The 16,385-nt window shown below is 47.8% G+C and overlaps 1 protein-coding gene across 1 annotated transcript in view; it reads left to right on the forward strand.

Annotated features, from left to right (window-relative positions):
- The window catches only part of LOC126535865 (ganglioside GM2 activator-like), a 61,115-nt gene extending 54,041 nt beyond the window's left edge, over positions 1–7,074 (forward strand). Inside the window, exon 4 of the mRNA XM_050182712.3 lies at positions 3,799–7,074. Within this exon, the coding sequence (XP_050038669.1) occupies positions 3,799–3,957 (159 nt within the window). The 3' untranslated portion in view covers positions 3,958–7,074. The remainder of the gene's footprint in view (positions 1–3,798) is intronic.
- The last annotated feature ends 9,311 nt before the right edge of the window (positions 7,075–16,385 follow it).

The raw sequence follows: 16,385 nt of genomic DNA on the forward strand, positions 1-16,385 counted from the left end.
ACTTAAATTGAGGCGCGCGTTAAAAACCCCAGGTGGGCGGAATTTCCTTAGTCCGCCACTACAGCGTGCTTCATAATCAGAAAGTGGTTTTGGCACGTAAAGCCCCATAATGTAATGTGTCATCATCATCATCAGCCTGGTTACGCCCACTGCAGGGCAAAGGCCTCTCCCATACTTCTCCAACAACCCCGGTCATGTACTAATTGTGGCCATGTCGTCCCTGCAAACTTCTTAATCTCATCCGCCCACCTAACTTTCTGCCGCCCCCTGCTACGCTTCTCTTCCCTTGGAATCCAGTCCGTAACCCTTAATGACCATCGGTTATCTTCCCTCCTCATTACATGTCCCGCCCATGCCCATTTCCTTTTCTTGATTTCAACTAAGATGTCATTAACTCGCGTTTGTTCCCTCACCCAATCTGCTCTTTTCTTATCCCTTAACGTTACACCCATCATTCTTTCCATAGCTCGTTGCGTCGTCCTCAATTTGAGTAGAACCCTTTTCGTAAGCCTCCAGGTTTCTGCCCCGTAGGTGAGTACTGGTAAGACACAGCTATTGTACACTTTTCTCTTGAGGGATAATGGCAACCTGCTGTTCATGATCTGAGAATGCCTGCCAAACGCACCCCAGCCCATTCTTATTCTTCTGATTATTTCCGTCTCATGATCCGGATCCGCCGTCACTACCTGCCCTAAGTAGATGTATTCCCTTACCACTTCCAGTGCCTCGTTACCTATTGTAAATTGCTGTTCTCTTCCGAGACTGTTAAACATCGCTTTAGTTTTCTGCAGATTAATCTTTAGACCCACTCTTCTGCTTTGCCTCTCCTGGTCAGTGAGCATGCATTGCAATTGGTTCCTTGAGTTACTAAGCAAGGCAATATCATCAGCGAATCGCAAGTTACAAAGGTATTCTCCATTAACTTATATCCCCAATTCTTCCCAATCCGGGTCTCTGAATACCTCCTGTAAACATGCTGTGAATAGCATTGGACAGATCGTATCTCCCTGCCTGACGCCTTTCTTTATTGGGATTTTGTTGCTTTCTTTATGGAGGACTACGGTGGCTGTGAAGCCGCTATAGATATCTTTCAGTATTTTTACATATGGCTCGTCTACACCCTGATTCTGTAATTCCTCCATGACTGCTGAGGTTTCGACAGAATCAAACGCTTTCTCGTAATCAATGAAAGCTATATATAAGGGTTGGTTGTATTCCGCACATTTCTCTATCACCTGATTGATAGTGTGAATATGGTCTATTGTTGAGTAGCCTTTACGAAATCCTGCCTGGTGCTTTGGTTGACAGAAGTCTGAGGTGTTCCTGATTCTATTTGCGATTACCTTAGTAAATACTTTGTAGGCAACGGACAGTAAGCTCATCGCTCTATAATTTTTCAAGTCTTTGGTGTCCCCTTTCTTATGGATTAGGATAATCTTAGCGTCCTTCCAAGATTCCGGTACGCTCGAGGTCATGAGGCATTGTGTATACAGGGTGGCCAGTTTTTCTAGAACAATGTTCCCACCATCCTTCAACAAATCTGCTGTTACCTGATCCTCCCCAGCTGCCTTCTTCCTTTGCATAGCTCCCAAGGTGTTCGTTACTTCTTCCGGCGTTACTTGTGGGATTACTTGTGGGCGTTACTTGTGGACTGCAGCGCACCTTGCTGAGCAAGTCCACATCTTGTATGATGCCAGGGTTAGAGCAGAGTAATGAAGTCTACTTCATTTCTAGTCTCGCCGTTCGGGCTCCTCCACGTCCACTTTCGGCTATCCCGCTTGCGGAAGAAGGTATTCATTATCCGCATATTATTCTGTTCCGCAAACTCTACTAATAACTCTCCCCTGCTATTCCTAGTGCCTATGCCATATTCCCCCACTGCCTCGTCTCCAGCCTGCTTCTTGCTTACATTGGCATGAAGTCGCCTATCAGTATAGTGTATTCCACGAGTTCATAGAAGCTTTCGACTTCCTGGTCATCATGAATGGATGTAGGGGCGTAGACCTGTACAACCTTCATGTTGTACCTCTTATTAAGTTTCACAACAAGACCTGCCACCCTCTCGTTAATGATATAGAGTTCCTGTATGTTACCAGCTATATTCTTATTAATCAGGAATCCGACTCCTAGTTCTCGCCTTTCTGTTAAGCCCCAGTAGCACTGGGGCTTGCCCGCTTTTTAGCACTGTATATGCTTCTTTTGGCCTCCTAACTTCACTGGGCCCTATTATATCCCATTTACTGCCCCCTAATTCCTCCAATAGCACTGCTAGACTCGCCTCGCTAGATAACGTTCTAGCGTTAAGCGTTGCCAGGTTCATATTCCAATGGCGGCCTGTCCGGAGCCAGGGATTCTTAGCACCCTCTGCTGCGTCGCAGGTGTTACCGCCGCCGTGGTCAGTTGCTTCGCAGCTGCTGGGGACTGAGGGTCCGGGGTTTGATTGTTGCGTTCATATAGGCGGTTGTGGCAAAGTACTGCACCAGGGTGGCCAATCCTGCTCTGGTGAGGCAGTGCGTTGCCGGTTCTGGTCACGGGGATCGGGCCACACTCCAGGCCTGTTAATGCAATTTTATCAACACGCGGATTTTTTTTTAATCCGGTGGAAAATTGCGTGGCACCGGGAGTCGAACCACGGGCCTCTTGCACGCGAGGCCGGTGTTCTACCTCTACGCCACCGCTGCACCGCTGTCATGTGTAATGTAACAATATTAGTGCCAAATTTTCGCCGTCGACGTTGGTGGCGTGGGCGTTGGTGTGGCGCTCCATCCATAGAGCATGCTCCATATGAATTGTTCGATATGCTTGATAGACACTATATTATTGAAACCTCAAAGTTGCTCTCAGCAGGTTTTGCGTACTTGATTGATTTATTAGTCAGAATTTTGGCAACGGCAGAACGCGAAGAACAGTCGTGAAACATTTTATTCGGACTTTATGCCTTTTATCCTATCCCTTTAAAATATTCAAAACAATATTCGGACTTATAACCTCAAAGCGATGCAATTTCACTGGTAACGGCGCCAGTGTTCTTTACGAGTGTGACTTTTCCCTGGGCGCTAACTAATGCCCATCGTTTTGCATCGTTCTCATCCAGTCTCATCTCATGCAGCGGCGTCGAGGTGCGACGCCTGCAGCACCACTGACGGTGCTCATGACGCCTAGTAGCTGCCAGGGCACTGTTCCATCTGCCATGCCATGCATCTGCCATGCATCCTTGCGTGATGCATATCGTGCCATGTCGCCCCCGCGTGTAGTTACAACACCGTCCGAGGAGTTCAAGCGCAACGCTAAATCTTGCTATTGATGTTGATGTTGCCAACTTCTGCGTCATATGCATTTAAGCCGACCTCTGTAAAAACGATCTAAACAACCAAAATGCACAAAACAAGATGTTGTACCCGTCTGCATAGTTGCATCACGACGTAATACTGACGTAACGCGTTCAGCGCACGTATGAGCACGGAAAGAAAATAAGCATGCTTACGTTCTTCACTTAATAGTTTCCCACACTGCACGTTTAATGCTCGTCATCGACTTCCATTTCACATTTACGGTCTCTAAACCTCATTCTGGTTGCGGCAGGCCCCTGGCAGACAGAGTCATTTACATATCGAGAACGACATCTCACGATTACCCCCGTAGCGTCACAAGGTAGTGTTACGTGCCCTATTTTAGCGAGGCGATGCCTCAACAGGTGACGCATACGCGGAAAGCTAATGCCCCACGAGCAGGAAAAGTGTCGATTGCGGCCGACGTTGCAAGCGGGTGCATAACCGGCGCTGCCCTTGTGTCGTGCAGGGTGAGTGGCGCCTAAAGCCGACCACATTCAAGGTGCCCGAGCTTCCGCCGGACCTTCCCTCGTACCTGCTCGACGGCGAGTTCGTCATCAAGGCCACTGTGCTGCGCGACGGAGAGCAGATCGGCTGCTATTCCACAGACGTTGAACTCAACCTGTGACCTCGGCCCCGCGGCGGAGCGCGGGGACTCCCAAATGTCCTCCTGTGTGCTTAATATCGTGCGTGTGTGAGAGTGTGTGCTGTGTCGTGCCTCCGTCCCACTTTTGAAGCCCCGAGAACGACATCGGCGGTGACCGCAGAATGCCGCGGAACTGGAATGGTCTTTGGCGGGCCGTCGACCCTCTGGGGTGACACATCCTGCGAGACGTCGAGTCAGCGTTTGCGAGTCGCTTCTTCGGCGACTGACAACGACCCGAGACAAAGTCACGCAGAGGAATTCCACGAGACAGCGTGCATCGCCTGTGCTATGGTTCACCCACCGGCAAACCTTAGAATCCCACTTTCATCAGCCTATCGTTGCATCACAATCTGAATTGCCGAGGGAGCGTGCGTTTTCTCTCTGTCTTATCTGTCTCTGAGCTAGACGGTATCGAAACTGACACACGTTTTTCTTAGTGCGCAGTCGCCACACGGAACCGTAGGGGCTGGCCGGTCAACAAGACTTTATATGAAGGACTCCAGTCTCACATTTATCGGTCAATTGATTGACTCTCTGTCGCGCACGGTTTGTGTCGAACCTAAGCTATTGCCAAGAATTTCGTCTTATCACAATTACTGCACTGCTGCCGGCGAGAGGGGGCACTGCATCAAATGATATCTATTTGCTAATTCAAAGAAACTGCTGGCAACTTCTCAGTCCTTCACTGAGCTCTACTTAACATGTAGGTTACTGTTAAGTGGTACAGCCCGACGCATCTTAGAGGGACACGAAAAAAAAAAAACAAGGACGAGCGCTTTTCGGTGTCCCTCTGTCCTGCGTCGCGCTGCACCACTCAACATTATGGAAAATCAACTAGCCCAAACCACTACCCTTCTATATAGGTTACGTTTGCCTAGGTTTAACTTGTATTAGTCATTCTGGTTTCAAAAAACATGGCACGCCACTTCATTCAGTTCTATCATGACAGAGGAAACCGTCCTTGCAAGTTGTCAGCCTGTTGTCTTTACTGTCATGACGTCACAAGCTCAATTACTTTGATTGCTGTTTGTCATATTCATATTCCAACGATAGCAGCAGTTACTACAGACAGATGTTGGCGAAATGCGAGAACACCCGTGTACTTAGATTTAGGTAGACTGCGTGCCTGGCTTTTGGCATGCGTGCAGTGGTTTTGGCGCGTAAAACCCCATAATTTAAGCTACAGACAGATTTGTAGCTTTCCGGTAGAAAAAGATGCGCAACCTGCCGGTCTCTTGCGCACATCAGTTGATATTTACTGAATTTTTGGGAACAAATAATTGACAGAAACAAAGCAGCTTATTTGGTAACAAGCTTTCTTCTTATGTTATTTTTTTCTTGTTTTTTCGTAGTTGCAAGTTACAACTGGAGCGGGCGTACTTGCCTTGTAATGTCATCTTTTTATCTTCGCGTAGTCTCCAATCATGGCAAAGTTGGTCAAAGCACAAAGCAACTAGTCCCGGCGCAGAGTCGCGATAGATGAGACATGCTATCTGAAAGGACAATGTACAGTAATGCGGTCTTCCCGCGCTGGCGCGATGTGTGCGTGGTATGATTAACTCAGCGTCTCCTCATGATGGTAACGCTTACATTGACGAGTTTTTTTAATCACGAAGGCCACACAAGCGATCTCGAGGTCCTGCCAATTTCAGGCCTTGCGTCTAATGACTCTCCGCCGAACAGGGACAGCAGCAACGCTCCGCGAGCGATTGTTTCAAGGTTTCGCTCATTTCATCATGACTGGATGTCAGGATCAACTGTACACGAACAACCTGCCTGTAACGCGTGGTTTTTTGCCATTGCCTCGCAAACTCTTCCTCTGAATTTCAATCTACTATAAATACCAAATCTCAGGAAGCCAGTACAGGGTAACCAGACTCTCGGCAATTTTTGTACTGGAAAAAGCAAGAAATTAAGTTCTACGCATGTGCTGCCTGACTCGTGATGTAAATAGTAAACTTATGGCAATGACGTATATGCAACTGCAAAGGAAGGTGATGAAACTTTTATGGGCGTAAGTCACATTTTGTATCATATAAATATAGATCGTGGTTGAGGGAAAACCCAAGACGGCAAAAAAAAAAAAAAAAGAACGATGGCCGTCTAGAAGTATGGACGACGGCTTTATTCCCACGAGGTGATAATGAAATTATGAAAAATTCTAGAGTCGTACAAGAAAACAAAGTGAGTAATTACAGACGAGATATTCGCATACCATGATAGAATTAGTTGTGCTAGTTTGTGCGTGTTTATAGAGTGGACACAGACACTTGTACCATACCACGTCTTGATCGTCGTTGTCCATTTGGCTTGCACCACATATTTCTGGCCCAAGTACCAACACCCTGACTTGACTCGCCACGCCTATATTTTTATTATTCACTATTGAGAATGTTCCTGGTTTGCATGTTTTACAAAGACTTAGAATGAGCACAGCACCATGGGAATAAAATTAGCATGACTTTCGCCGACGATTATTGACGCTTCAACAAAGCATATAGTAAAGACTGAAATATGTTTTCTGCGAGCATGTGAGAATACGTTTCAATACCCTTTGTGTCAAGTTTGTGAAAGTGTGCATCTTTAGCTACGGATATTTCGTTTCGTATCATTCCTAAGGTACATAATCTGATGAAAGCTGCGCACGTGTTTACAGGGCTGCGGTAGTCAGACTGTGCATCCACAGACAAGGGCATTTCTTTGTTAGGAATTGTTTAGCAGCTTTCGAGTGACCCAAAGTTCTTTAAACAATTTCAGTTTATAGAAAACTTATAGTTTACTGTGCTCCTAGAGAGGTATGTATACCTATATTATATGTGAAATGTCGAAAAGCGCACTTGTTACTTGATCAAACTTCTAAAATTACGGCGCCCTTTTTATTTATTTTTTATACGCTCAGGAAATATTTCCTGGCACATTTTCGGTGAATCAATTGAAAGAAAGCGAAATATTTGAGTTTTGTAGAAAGATATAAGGGAAAGTTCTTAAGGTGCTCCACATCAACGAGTAGTTTCAAACGTCACGTTTCAGTTCTTCAAGTTTCGCTTTTGTATTCATTTACGCCAAGAAAAATGAAGAATAAAGGATGTTAGAACATTGTCCCCTTGTCCGTTGTAGTCCTTTACTTTGTAGTGAGCGATGATTTCCAGATTCTGCTTGTCCATTCGTTGCTTTGAAAGATATTTATCACGGAAAATTTTTGAAAGGGGGTGCCAGCAACCTCATTCGTGCACCTCACGCTATGAGAACGGCCTCCTGTTTTGCCGCGACACAGACTTAAGCACCTGTGTGACGTCACATATTGGATATTGTTCACGGGCAACCTGTATAGTGCCACCTTCCCATGCTCAAATATTCAAATCGTCATCTAAAGGCGGAAAGCTTCCTCTGCAGCGTCAGTAGGTGCCAACAGTCACAAGAAGGCTAATATAAAATTTAGCCTTCCTTCGGATGCCACCAGTTATACAAGGTGTCTCACGTAACGTGAACCAAACTTTAAAAATGCAAACGCCACGTACTTGGACACAGCCAAGGTAATGTTGTTTGCCGTCGCTTGGAGATACACGGAGTATTTTTTGCATTCCGCCTAATTACCTACTTCGTCTTAATTATTTAACCGAGTTCTCAAATATTATATTAGATGAAAAGGGTCAACGAGAAAATTGTAAACCAACATGAAAAACTCCCGATACAGCTTCCTGATGCTCAATACGTGCTATCTAAAAGTGTTTTTCCGAGCGTGAAAGAAGCTCGCGAATACACGCAAATTGCCGCGCGCGCCAATCCTGCTTTTTATGATATATATATATATATATATATATATATATATATATATATATATATATATATATATATATATATATATATATATATATATACGATAAACGAGAAGAAAGGAGGTTAAACGAGAGGGCCGATTTTTATTAATCATATCAATATTAATCAAAGGAGCCAAAAAACAAAGACACGCAGGGACATCATAGGGGAAATTACTTATACTTACGAATTGAATTAACGAAATGATAAATTAATGGCAATGAAAGTGGATAAAACTATTTGCCGCAAGTGGGCAACGAACCCACGTCTTCGCATCACGCGTGCGATGCTCTAACTTACCGCGGCGCCGTTTTCTCATGCACATTTATGGGGTATTTACGTTTTACTACTACAATTAACCTTGCATGGGAGTAACCTTAGTTAAAGCATCGCACGCGTAATGTGGAGACGTGGGATCGTTCCCCACGCGTGCGTGCGTGCGTGCAACGTCTAACTGCTTAATGAAATCTAAGTGCTGTGTTTTCAGCGACTTACCAATCGCGTGCAATTTTTTCCGACTGGCAAACAAACCTCACGGAATAAGAAAAATACCGCGTGACTGCGCTCCCAGCCGCATCATGAAGCAGCGCCCTCAAATGTGCTTATTGAAGGCAACTGCACTGCCTGTCGCAAACCCGAAGAGAGAGCGCATCCCCTTGATAATGGTAAACGGAAGGAGCACCGACAGCAGGCTTCGCGGCTTTGCAGCTATTCCTTCCTCTTTACGTCACACTTATTATCCATCTCTCAAGGCCGACTGATCTCATCGATAACAAAAGCACATCGATAGCGCGGCTGAATCGCCACTGTGACCAAGCTCGAAACGGGAAAAGCAATGTAATAGACATAGAATGTTTCAAAATACCGGCTTTGCTCGCACTGCATCGACAGAAAGCGCGCGACGCTATATTTCGCGCCAGAAATTTCCTTCGGACCAAAGCCAAATTAAAGTGACAGTATTATTTTTCATTAGAATGTATACGTGCGGCAAAAACAGGGTCGGGGAAAAAATAAAAGCGAAATAAACACACTTGGAAGCAACGAGCGTGTGGAGAAAAGGCAAAACCGATGCGTTCAAGAAAGTAAATGTAGCACTTCTAAATGAGCCGAATTGGCAATCGGGACGTCTGCCCAAAAAAGGAACAAACAATAATACATCAAATTCCAGTGTGCCCTTATTATCCTAGAATTCATAAGTGCCGTTGAACACCAGCTGCTGCCTAGAGGACGTGTTCCAATAGGTCTCCTTCTGCAGCTATACGCAGTACTGAGTCCGCTTTATCACATCTTCAGTGGCGTTCTTGATGACCAATGCTGGAATTCGACGGCAGACATCCATTACCCTTGCCTTGAACTAATCTGACGTCTGTCTCGATCATGTAAGCACGATCTTTCACATAACCTCAAAGAAAGAAATCGAGTGGAGAGAGGTCAGGTGACCTGGCCGGCCAATTTACAGGCCCGTGTCTTCCAATTTGTTGCGTTGAGGTTTCCCTGAGAAACTCATCCACCCCTCCTTCAAGGATTTCGTCCACCTAATGCTGTCCAGTCTGTGGGTGATCGAAGAAGATGGGACTGATCATAGCAACGGCGTAAATTTAGAGAAAGGCATGGCGACTGGGACGAAACAAAACGCACCTTTACACATTTGCACTGACGTTGTCAATTCACTTTTGTGGCGATAGGTTTTGTGGCAAAAGAATGAACCATCTGTGCACTTTACCTACGCTAAGACAACAGCTATCACAGCTTGTTTCCAACTAATATCAAACGCGACGTGTTACTTCAGTCGAGGCGCGGCAGGTAAGGCACTAACTAGCTCAATCACGATGTTTTACAGCTAAGCTGTATATGGCTAGCCGATTCGTCCGTCCGTCCGTCTGTCGCCTGTACGCCGAAAACTCCTCCGGCGCAATCCCATGCGAATGCACAAAAAAAAAGCGAAAAAGAGTCACGCAATCGGCTGCGCCAGTAGTGACGTCGTTGCTCTCCATCGCAGCCGAGCACGCGCACAGCAGTTTCTCTCCGGCTCCGACACGGGTAGGCGACGCGTCATACGTACTCCTGAGGAGCAGGCAGCTTTCGATCAGCAACGCCGCGAGCAGAACCAAGAACAAGCTCGTCAACGCCGTCCGGATGCTGCAGCTCGTTTGCAGTGGGCTCGTGCTCGAACAGGCTCGTGCAGGCGAGCGCAAGCAGCAATTGCGTGCTGAGGATCCGGCCGCCTACCCAGCCGTCGTTTAATGAACTGTCGGGATTAACCCAGCAGTAAACATCGGGGCCGCACGCTTCAGCTTCGCTCGTTAACCATTCTTGCGTTGTCCAGGGCAGCGTACCCCACCGCTGCCGACAGTTGTTGCGACGCCTGTTTCTCGCAGCTCGGACGGCGTTAGTATTGGGTAGCGTAGTGTTGTCGGCGGGCTGCAGGCGTCCGGTAGACCATCGGGACCAGGCAAGGACGAGACAAATTCTGGTGCGAAACTTGCACGGTTTATTCGATGGTTGGTGAAAGATGAGAAGAAAAGAATCAATGAAGTCAAAAAGTACATTGCGGGGCCGCCTAAATAGGCCCTCAATCGTAGGCGGGATCTTGCTCACGTCAACGTCACGTGACAGGCACTGAGTCGGGTTGTGGATGGGCTGCTGATCCCTGTCCCAGGTGACGTTCGCACGTGCTTCTCCCTGCCGGCGGCTACACGTGCGCCAGGGATCGTAGGCGGCGTTGCCCTTCTTCCAGGTGACGTTCGCACGTGCTTCCCTCCGCTTGCAGCCATACGTGCGTCTTGGATCGTAGGCGGCTGAGGCCTTCTTCTAGGTGACGTTCACACGTGCTTCTCTGGCGCCTACACGTGCGTCGGAGATCGTAGGCGGCGTTGGTTCGCGGAAAGCGTTCTACCCTTGGCCGTACACACAAAGGGGCCTGTCATCACTGCGGGGCGCCTGCCGGACCGGCATCCCCACGTGACAACCATAGCAAATTATGAATCCATCTTCCTTTTCGGTATAGCAGGGTCTTTCGAGCATTCTTTTTGCCCGATGTGGTGCACGCCAAAAGTAACAGCATCTCCGGCGGGGGAGGAAGATCCCTACGCGTAGGGGCCAACAGCCACTGGGTGAGGGATCGGCGTTTCAGCAGCAGAGTTTCCCTCAGGGGCGATGAACCCTTGGTTCATAGCTGGTAGATTCCTGGGCGTCGTTGGTCAGTCCTTGTGCCACTCTTGTGCCTTTTCTCCCTGGTCCGGTCCGGTGAACTGGGTTGCAAACCGGTCTTGCAACTTTTCGTCTCCTGTTTGGGCAAGCAATCACCCTAGAACAGTGCCGGACACACAACCACAAAGCAGCGAGCACAAGGCTACCCTTCCCCAAGATACACCAGGCTTTACAAAAAAAGAAAACCCGCTACTGCTTTCCCATTCCTTTCGCGCATTCTCCCTCCCTCCCCCCGAACACAAAGAACAGCCATTGCTTTAAAGCGTTAAGACGTGGTTACTAAAATCAGCTAACAATGAACTACAACTTCGCGATAATACGAAAACGTATGAAAAAAAATACAAACGTAAAAAAATGACACGGAAACCCGAGTGAGCATGAGGCTTTCGTTACTCTAGGGACAACGACTCAAACCGTCGGCATTGCCGTTAAGCTTAGCCTTCTTGTAGCGAATATCGAAGATGTACTGTTGAAGAGCCAAGCTCCCGCGCAAAAGACGACCGTTTTTTGAAGACGTGGACTGCAGCCATGTGAAGGGAGAGTGGTCAGTCTCTATGGTGAACCATGAACCAGCGATATAGCATGCTAGCTTCTGCACCGCCCATACAACGCAGGCGCATTCCTTTTCTGATGCACTGTATGCTTCGTCACGAACTGAAAGCTTTCTACTGGCGTACAGGATAGGGTGTTCGTTTCCGTCATCTCTCTTTTGACAAAGCACCATCCCCATACCCCGGTCGCTGGCATCACACTGAAGAATGAATGGCTTAGAGTAGTCGGGCGCGTTCACCACTGGTTAGCTCGTTAGTGCTTTCTTCAGCATACTAAAAGCCTTTTCTTTTGCGTTATCCCACTCTACCGTTTGTGGTTCTGTTTTTCTGAGAGCACCTGTTAAAGAACTTGCAATCTCAGAATAACGCGGGATATATCTTTGGTAATAACCTACAAAGCAAAGGAATGACCTGATGTCCCGCTTGGTGCGTGGTTGCGGGAAGTTGTCTATTGCGGTCAGTTTAACCTCGGAAGGCCGACGATGGCCTTGCCCTATTGCATGACCTAGATAAGCTACCTCCGTGCGCCCTAATTGGCATTTGGGAGACTTGACAGTCAAGTTGGCTTCTCGTAGATGACACAACACGGTTCGCAAGTGTTACATATGGTCCGCCCATAATGAAGAAAAGATTGCTATGCCATCGAGATACGGAAGTGCAAAGTCCTCCATTCCTCGTAGCACCTGGTCCATAAGGCTAGAGAAACAATAGGGAGCATTCTTCAATCCAAAGCTCAGGACTTTCGGCCGAAAGGCTCCCATCGGGGAAATAAACGCCGCAAGCCTGCTTGCCCTATCGGTCAACGGAACCTGCCAGTACCCTCTGACTAAATCGAGCGTGGAGATGAAATTAGCACTGCTAACTTTCTGAAGCCTTTCCTCGATATGCGGTATTGGGTAGGTCTGGTCCTTCGTGATTAAGTTAAGCCTGCTGTAGTCGATACACGGTCGCGGCTCCTTTCCTGGGACTTCAACCAAGCTAAGAGGCGTGGTATAATCACTCTCTCCGGGTTCGATTGCACCTAGCTCTAACATCTTCTTTATTTCAGCGGCCATGACTTGACGTTGACGAGGTGAAACGCGATAAGCTTTCGAACGAACTGGGTCCGATGAGGTTAACCTTAAATCGTGAACGATCGCAGTGGTGCTGCCAGGTGTGTCTGAATATATGTCTTTAAATTCAAACACGAGCTCCATCAGTTCGGCCCTTTGATTGGGATTCAACTCCGCCTGCTCTACTACCTTGTCAATGGTCTCGTGAATGTCTTTTGCCCCCGTTACTGATGTTAACTCCGGAAAGTCGACAGGCATCCCCTCAGGTTGGCTAAGAGACATGTTCACAATGGCCTCCTTCTGCCGGTAGGGTTTAAGTAGATTGCTGTGGTACACTTGTGGTGTCCTTCGTTTTCCTGTACCGTGATTACGTAGTTTGTTTCAGATGATTCCCGAATTACGTCAACCGGGCGTTCCCATTGAACCTGTAGTTTGTTTTTCAATTAGGGTTTCAGGATCATTACCTTTTCCTCAACTTCAAAGCGTCGCGTTCGAGCCGTCCTGTCATAGGAATGCTTAGCGCTGCCTTGTGCCTTACGCATTTCCTGCTCTGCTAATTCTTGAGAAGTGTGCAGTCGGTGTAACAGCTCTAGCACGTATGCCACAACCAAAGGATCGTCCGCCCGGCCTTCGCAGGCTTCTCGAACAATGCGAAGAGGGGACCGAAGACAGTGACCGTAAACGGGGTCTGAAGGTAAAAACCTGTTGACTCGTGCGGTGCAGTTCGAAGCGCGAACATTGCTGCAGGCAAGCAAACTTCCCAAACGGTTTTGTGCTCATAACAAAGGGCTTGCAAAAGCCGTGTCATGACTGAGTGGACTTTCTCTATCGCGTTTGACTGCGGGTGGTACCCTCAGCTGTGAATGATTTTAATACCGCACGTTTCCAGAAACGACGAGGTCAGTGCGCTCGTAAAGACGGATCCTTGATCTGACTGGATTTCTGCGGGAAACCCTACTCGCGCGAAGATAGGCAAAAGAGCGTTGACGGTCTCCACCGAGCCTAGTTCTTTGAGCGGCTCTGCCACTGAGAATTTCGTTGCGGGGCATAGTACAGTGAGAATATGCCGGTATCCAGACTGCATTGCAGGTCCCACTGTGTCTATTATGAGCCTGCGAAACGGCTCCGTGATAATGGGAACAAGTTTCATTGGCGTTTTAGCCTTATCTCCGGGCTTGCCTATGCGTTGACATGTGTCGCAGCTTCTTACGAATGCTTCTACTTCTCGAAAGCAGCCGGACCAGTAAAATTCTTGCAGTAAGTGGTCCTTCGTTTTACGAATGCCAAGATGTCCTGTCTAAAAGCCCCCGTGGACCAGGTGCAGGAGCTGCTCACGATAGGGACGCGGCACCACGAGTTGGTCGAATTGCACTCCCTTTCGACTGGTGTACTTTCTATAGAGGACGTCTGTCCTCTTGAGCAACTTTACGTTCTGTTTGGCCACACCTTCTTTCGCGTCTGGCCTTAGGTTACGCAGGGTGGGATCTTCTTCCTGTTCAGCAATCAATGTGGCAGGGCTTACATTCAATAACTTTTTTCTGAATTCTGCTTCTCGAGATATTTCAGGCTCCAGTACTTTCCTGACCTCTTCATTAGCTAGTGTACCTTCCGCAATGTCCCCTATGGGGCTGTCCTGTTTGGTGCTGGTTGACGAATCCTCTGTCAAACCTGTTTCCTCGACCACTGGACATTCGTACACTGCCTTGGCCGCGAGCTCCCTTGCCTTGGAACGAGTTCGCGCTTGCCCTACTCCCCTACTAAACCCGGTTCCCCTGCATCGCAGCAAATCCTCAGATTTGTTAGAAAACAAATATGGATACTGAGGCGGGAGATGTGCCGAGACGGCGGCTTCAGTGTCCAGTACTCCAAAAGGGCCTTTGATACGAATATTGGCCAAAGGGAGACAAACACTGGAGGTCTCTACTGCTTGCCTTATCCAAGCACATTCTCCCGTGAACTGGCCTTCCTCTACGTACGACGGATGGACCACGTACATTGTGGCTGCTGTGTCGCGAAGCACCCTACGCGGTTTGCCGTTTGCCACGAGGTCTTGAATGTACGGTTCTAGCAATTTCAGATTTCCCTCTTTACTAGTTAGTGACATCAACTAGTGACATCAACACTAGTTTGGGATTTTTGCATCCCACGGATATATGCCCAGTTTGCTGGCAGTGTTGGCCAACTATTGGTTTCTTTGCCTCGAAAGCTTTCTTCTTTTGCCTTTCTGCCCTCTGTTCCGGAGGCTCTTCCCTTCCCTTGCTGTTCTCGTCACTAATTTTCACCGAATCTTACCTTTCCTTGGATTTATGCAGACTCTACTTTGACCATCGCTCTGGTTTGCCGGGTCTATATTTATTCATCTCCTTCTTAGGAGCTTCGTTGCCTTCAACCGCACGGCGAGTTACGTACTCCTCAGCGAGATTGGCCGCTCTCGTGATAGTGTCCACGCCTGGCCTATCCTGAACCCAATACTTGATGCTTTCTGGCAGCCGGCGGTAGAACTGCTCTAAAGCAACGCACTGCATTGTCTTTTCGGCGTCGCCAAATGCACCCTCCTCTCTGAGCCATTCTTTCAGGTGTTCTTCCAAGGTCTATGCGAAATAGGAGTATGACTCACTTTTGGTCTTCTCGACTTCCCTGAATTTTCGCCTGAAGGCTTCTGTTGATAATCTATACTTTTTAAGCAAACTCGCTTTGACTTCATCGAAGTCTTCTGCTTCTCCTTTCCCCATGCGGGCGATAATATCATCTACCTCAAGTGGCAGTAACGTGAGCAAGAGTTGCGGCCACGTGTTTCTCTCGAATTTTGCCTTCTCACACGTGCGCTTAAACTGTACCAGAAAAAGACCTATGTCCCCTCCTACTGCGTAGAGTGCCATCAAGTCTGTCATTCTGCACTCGCTTTCACGTGCCTCTGTGCTAGGTCTTTTAGTATTTTGAGCCTTCAGAAACTCAATATTTATGCACATAATTTCGAGATCGCGCTCTTCATTGGCCTCACGTGCTGCCCGCTCGCGCTCTTTTTTCTTCTAGGCGCTTACGCTCTTTCTTATCCGAATTGCTCTTTAGGCCTTCCTTCAGTTCATCGTCGTCTGCCCCGCTCGCTTCGATCACCTTAATGATCTCCGGCTTTCTCTTTGATTTGGCAATTTGAAGGCCCAACTCTCCGGCCAAGCTCAACAATTTCGGCTTCTTTAGTGCCTTCAAGTTCATGGCTGCCCTTAGTGCTACTAACTCTTCACTCTGTAACAACCTCGACGTACACAAAACTTCCGTCAACGGTTAAAGAAAAAGCATTGCTCTGTACTCCCGCTTCCCCCCAAAAAATACGCAAAGCCAAATGATATCTTAGTGAAGAAAAGCCGTGCACTCGCCATATGCAGTCATGACTCCTGACACCTTCCTTCCGAACGTTGTCACCAGGACGAAAAGGAGACGCTCTCTTATATGTCGTCCAAAGTTGGGGTCTCCAAGGTTGCGTATCCCAATCGCTGCCAACCAGTTATTCCGTTCTCCAGGGTAGCGTACCCCACCGCTGCCGACAGTTGTTGCGAAGCCTGTTTCTCGCAGCTCGACCGGCGTTACTATTGGGTGGCGTGGCATTGTCGGCGGGCTGCAGGCGTCCGGTAGACCATGGCAACCAGGCAAGGACGAGACGAATTCTAGTGCGACACTTGCACGTTTTATTCATTGGTTGATGAAAGATGAGAAGAGAATCAATGAAGTCAAAAAGTGCATTGCGGGGCTGCCTAAATAGGCCCTGTAAAATCGTAGGCTAGAT

This window comes from Dermacentor andersoni, chromosome 4 (genome assembly GCF_023375885.2).
Source record: "Dermacentor andersoni chromosome 4, qqDerAnde1_hic_scaffold, whole genome shotgun sequence".
Classification (NCBI taxonomy): Eukaryota; Metazoa; Arthropoda; class Arachnida; order Ixodida; family Ixodidae; genus Dermacentor; species Dermacentor andersoni.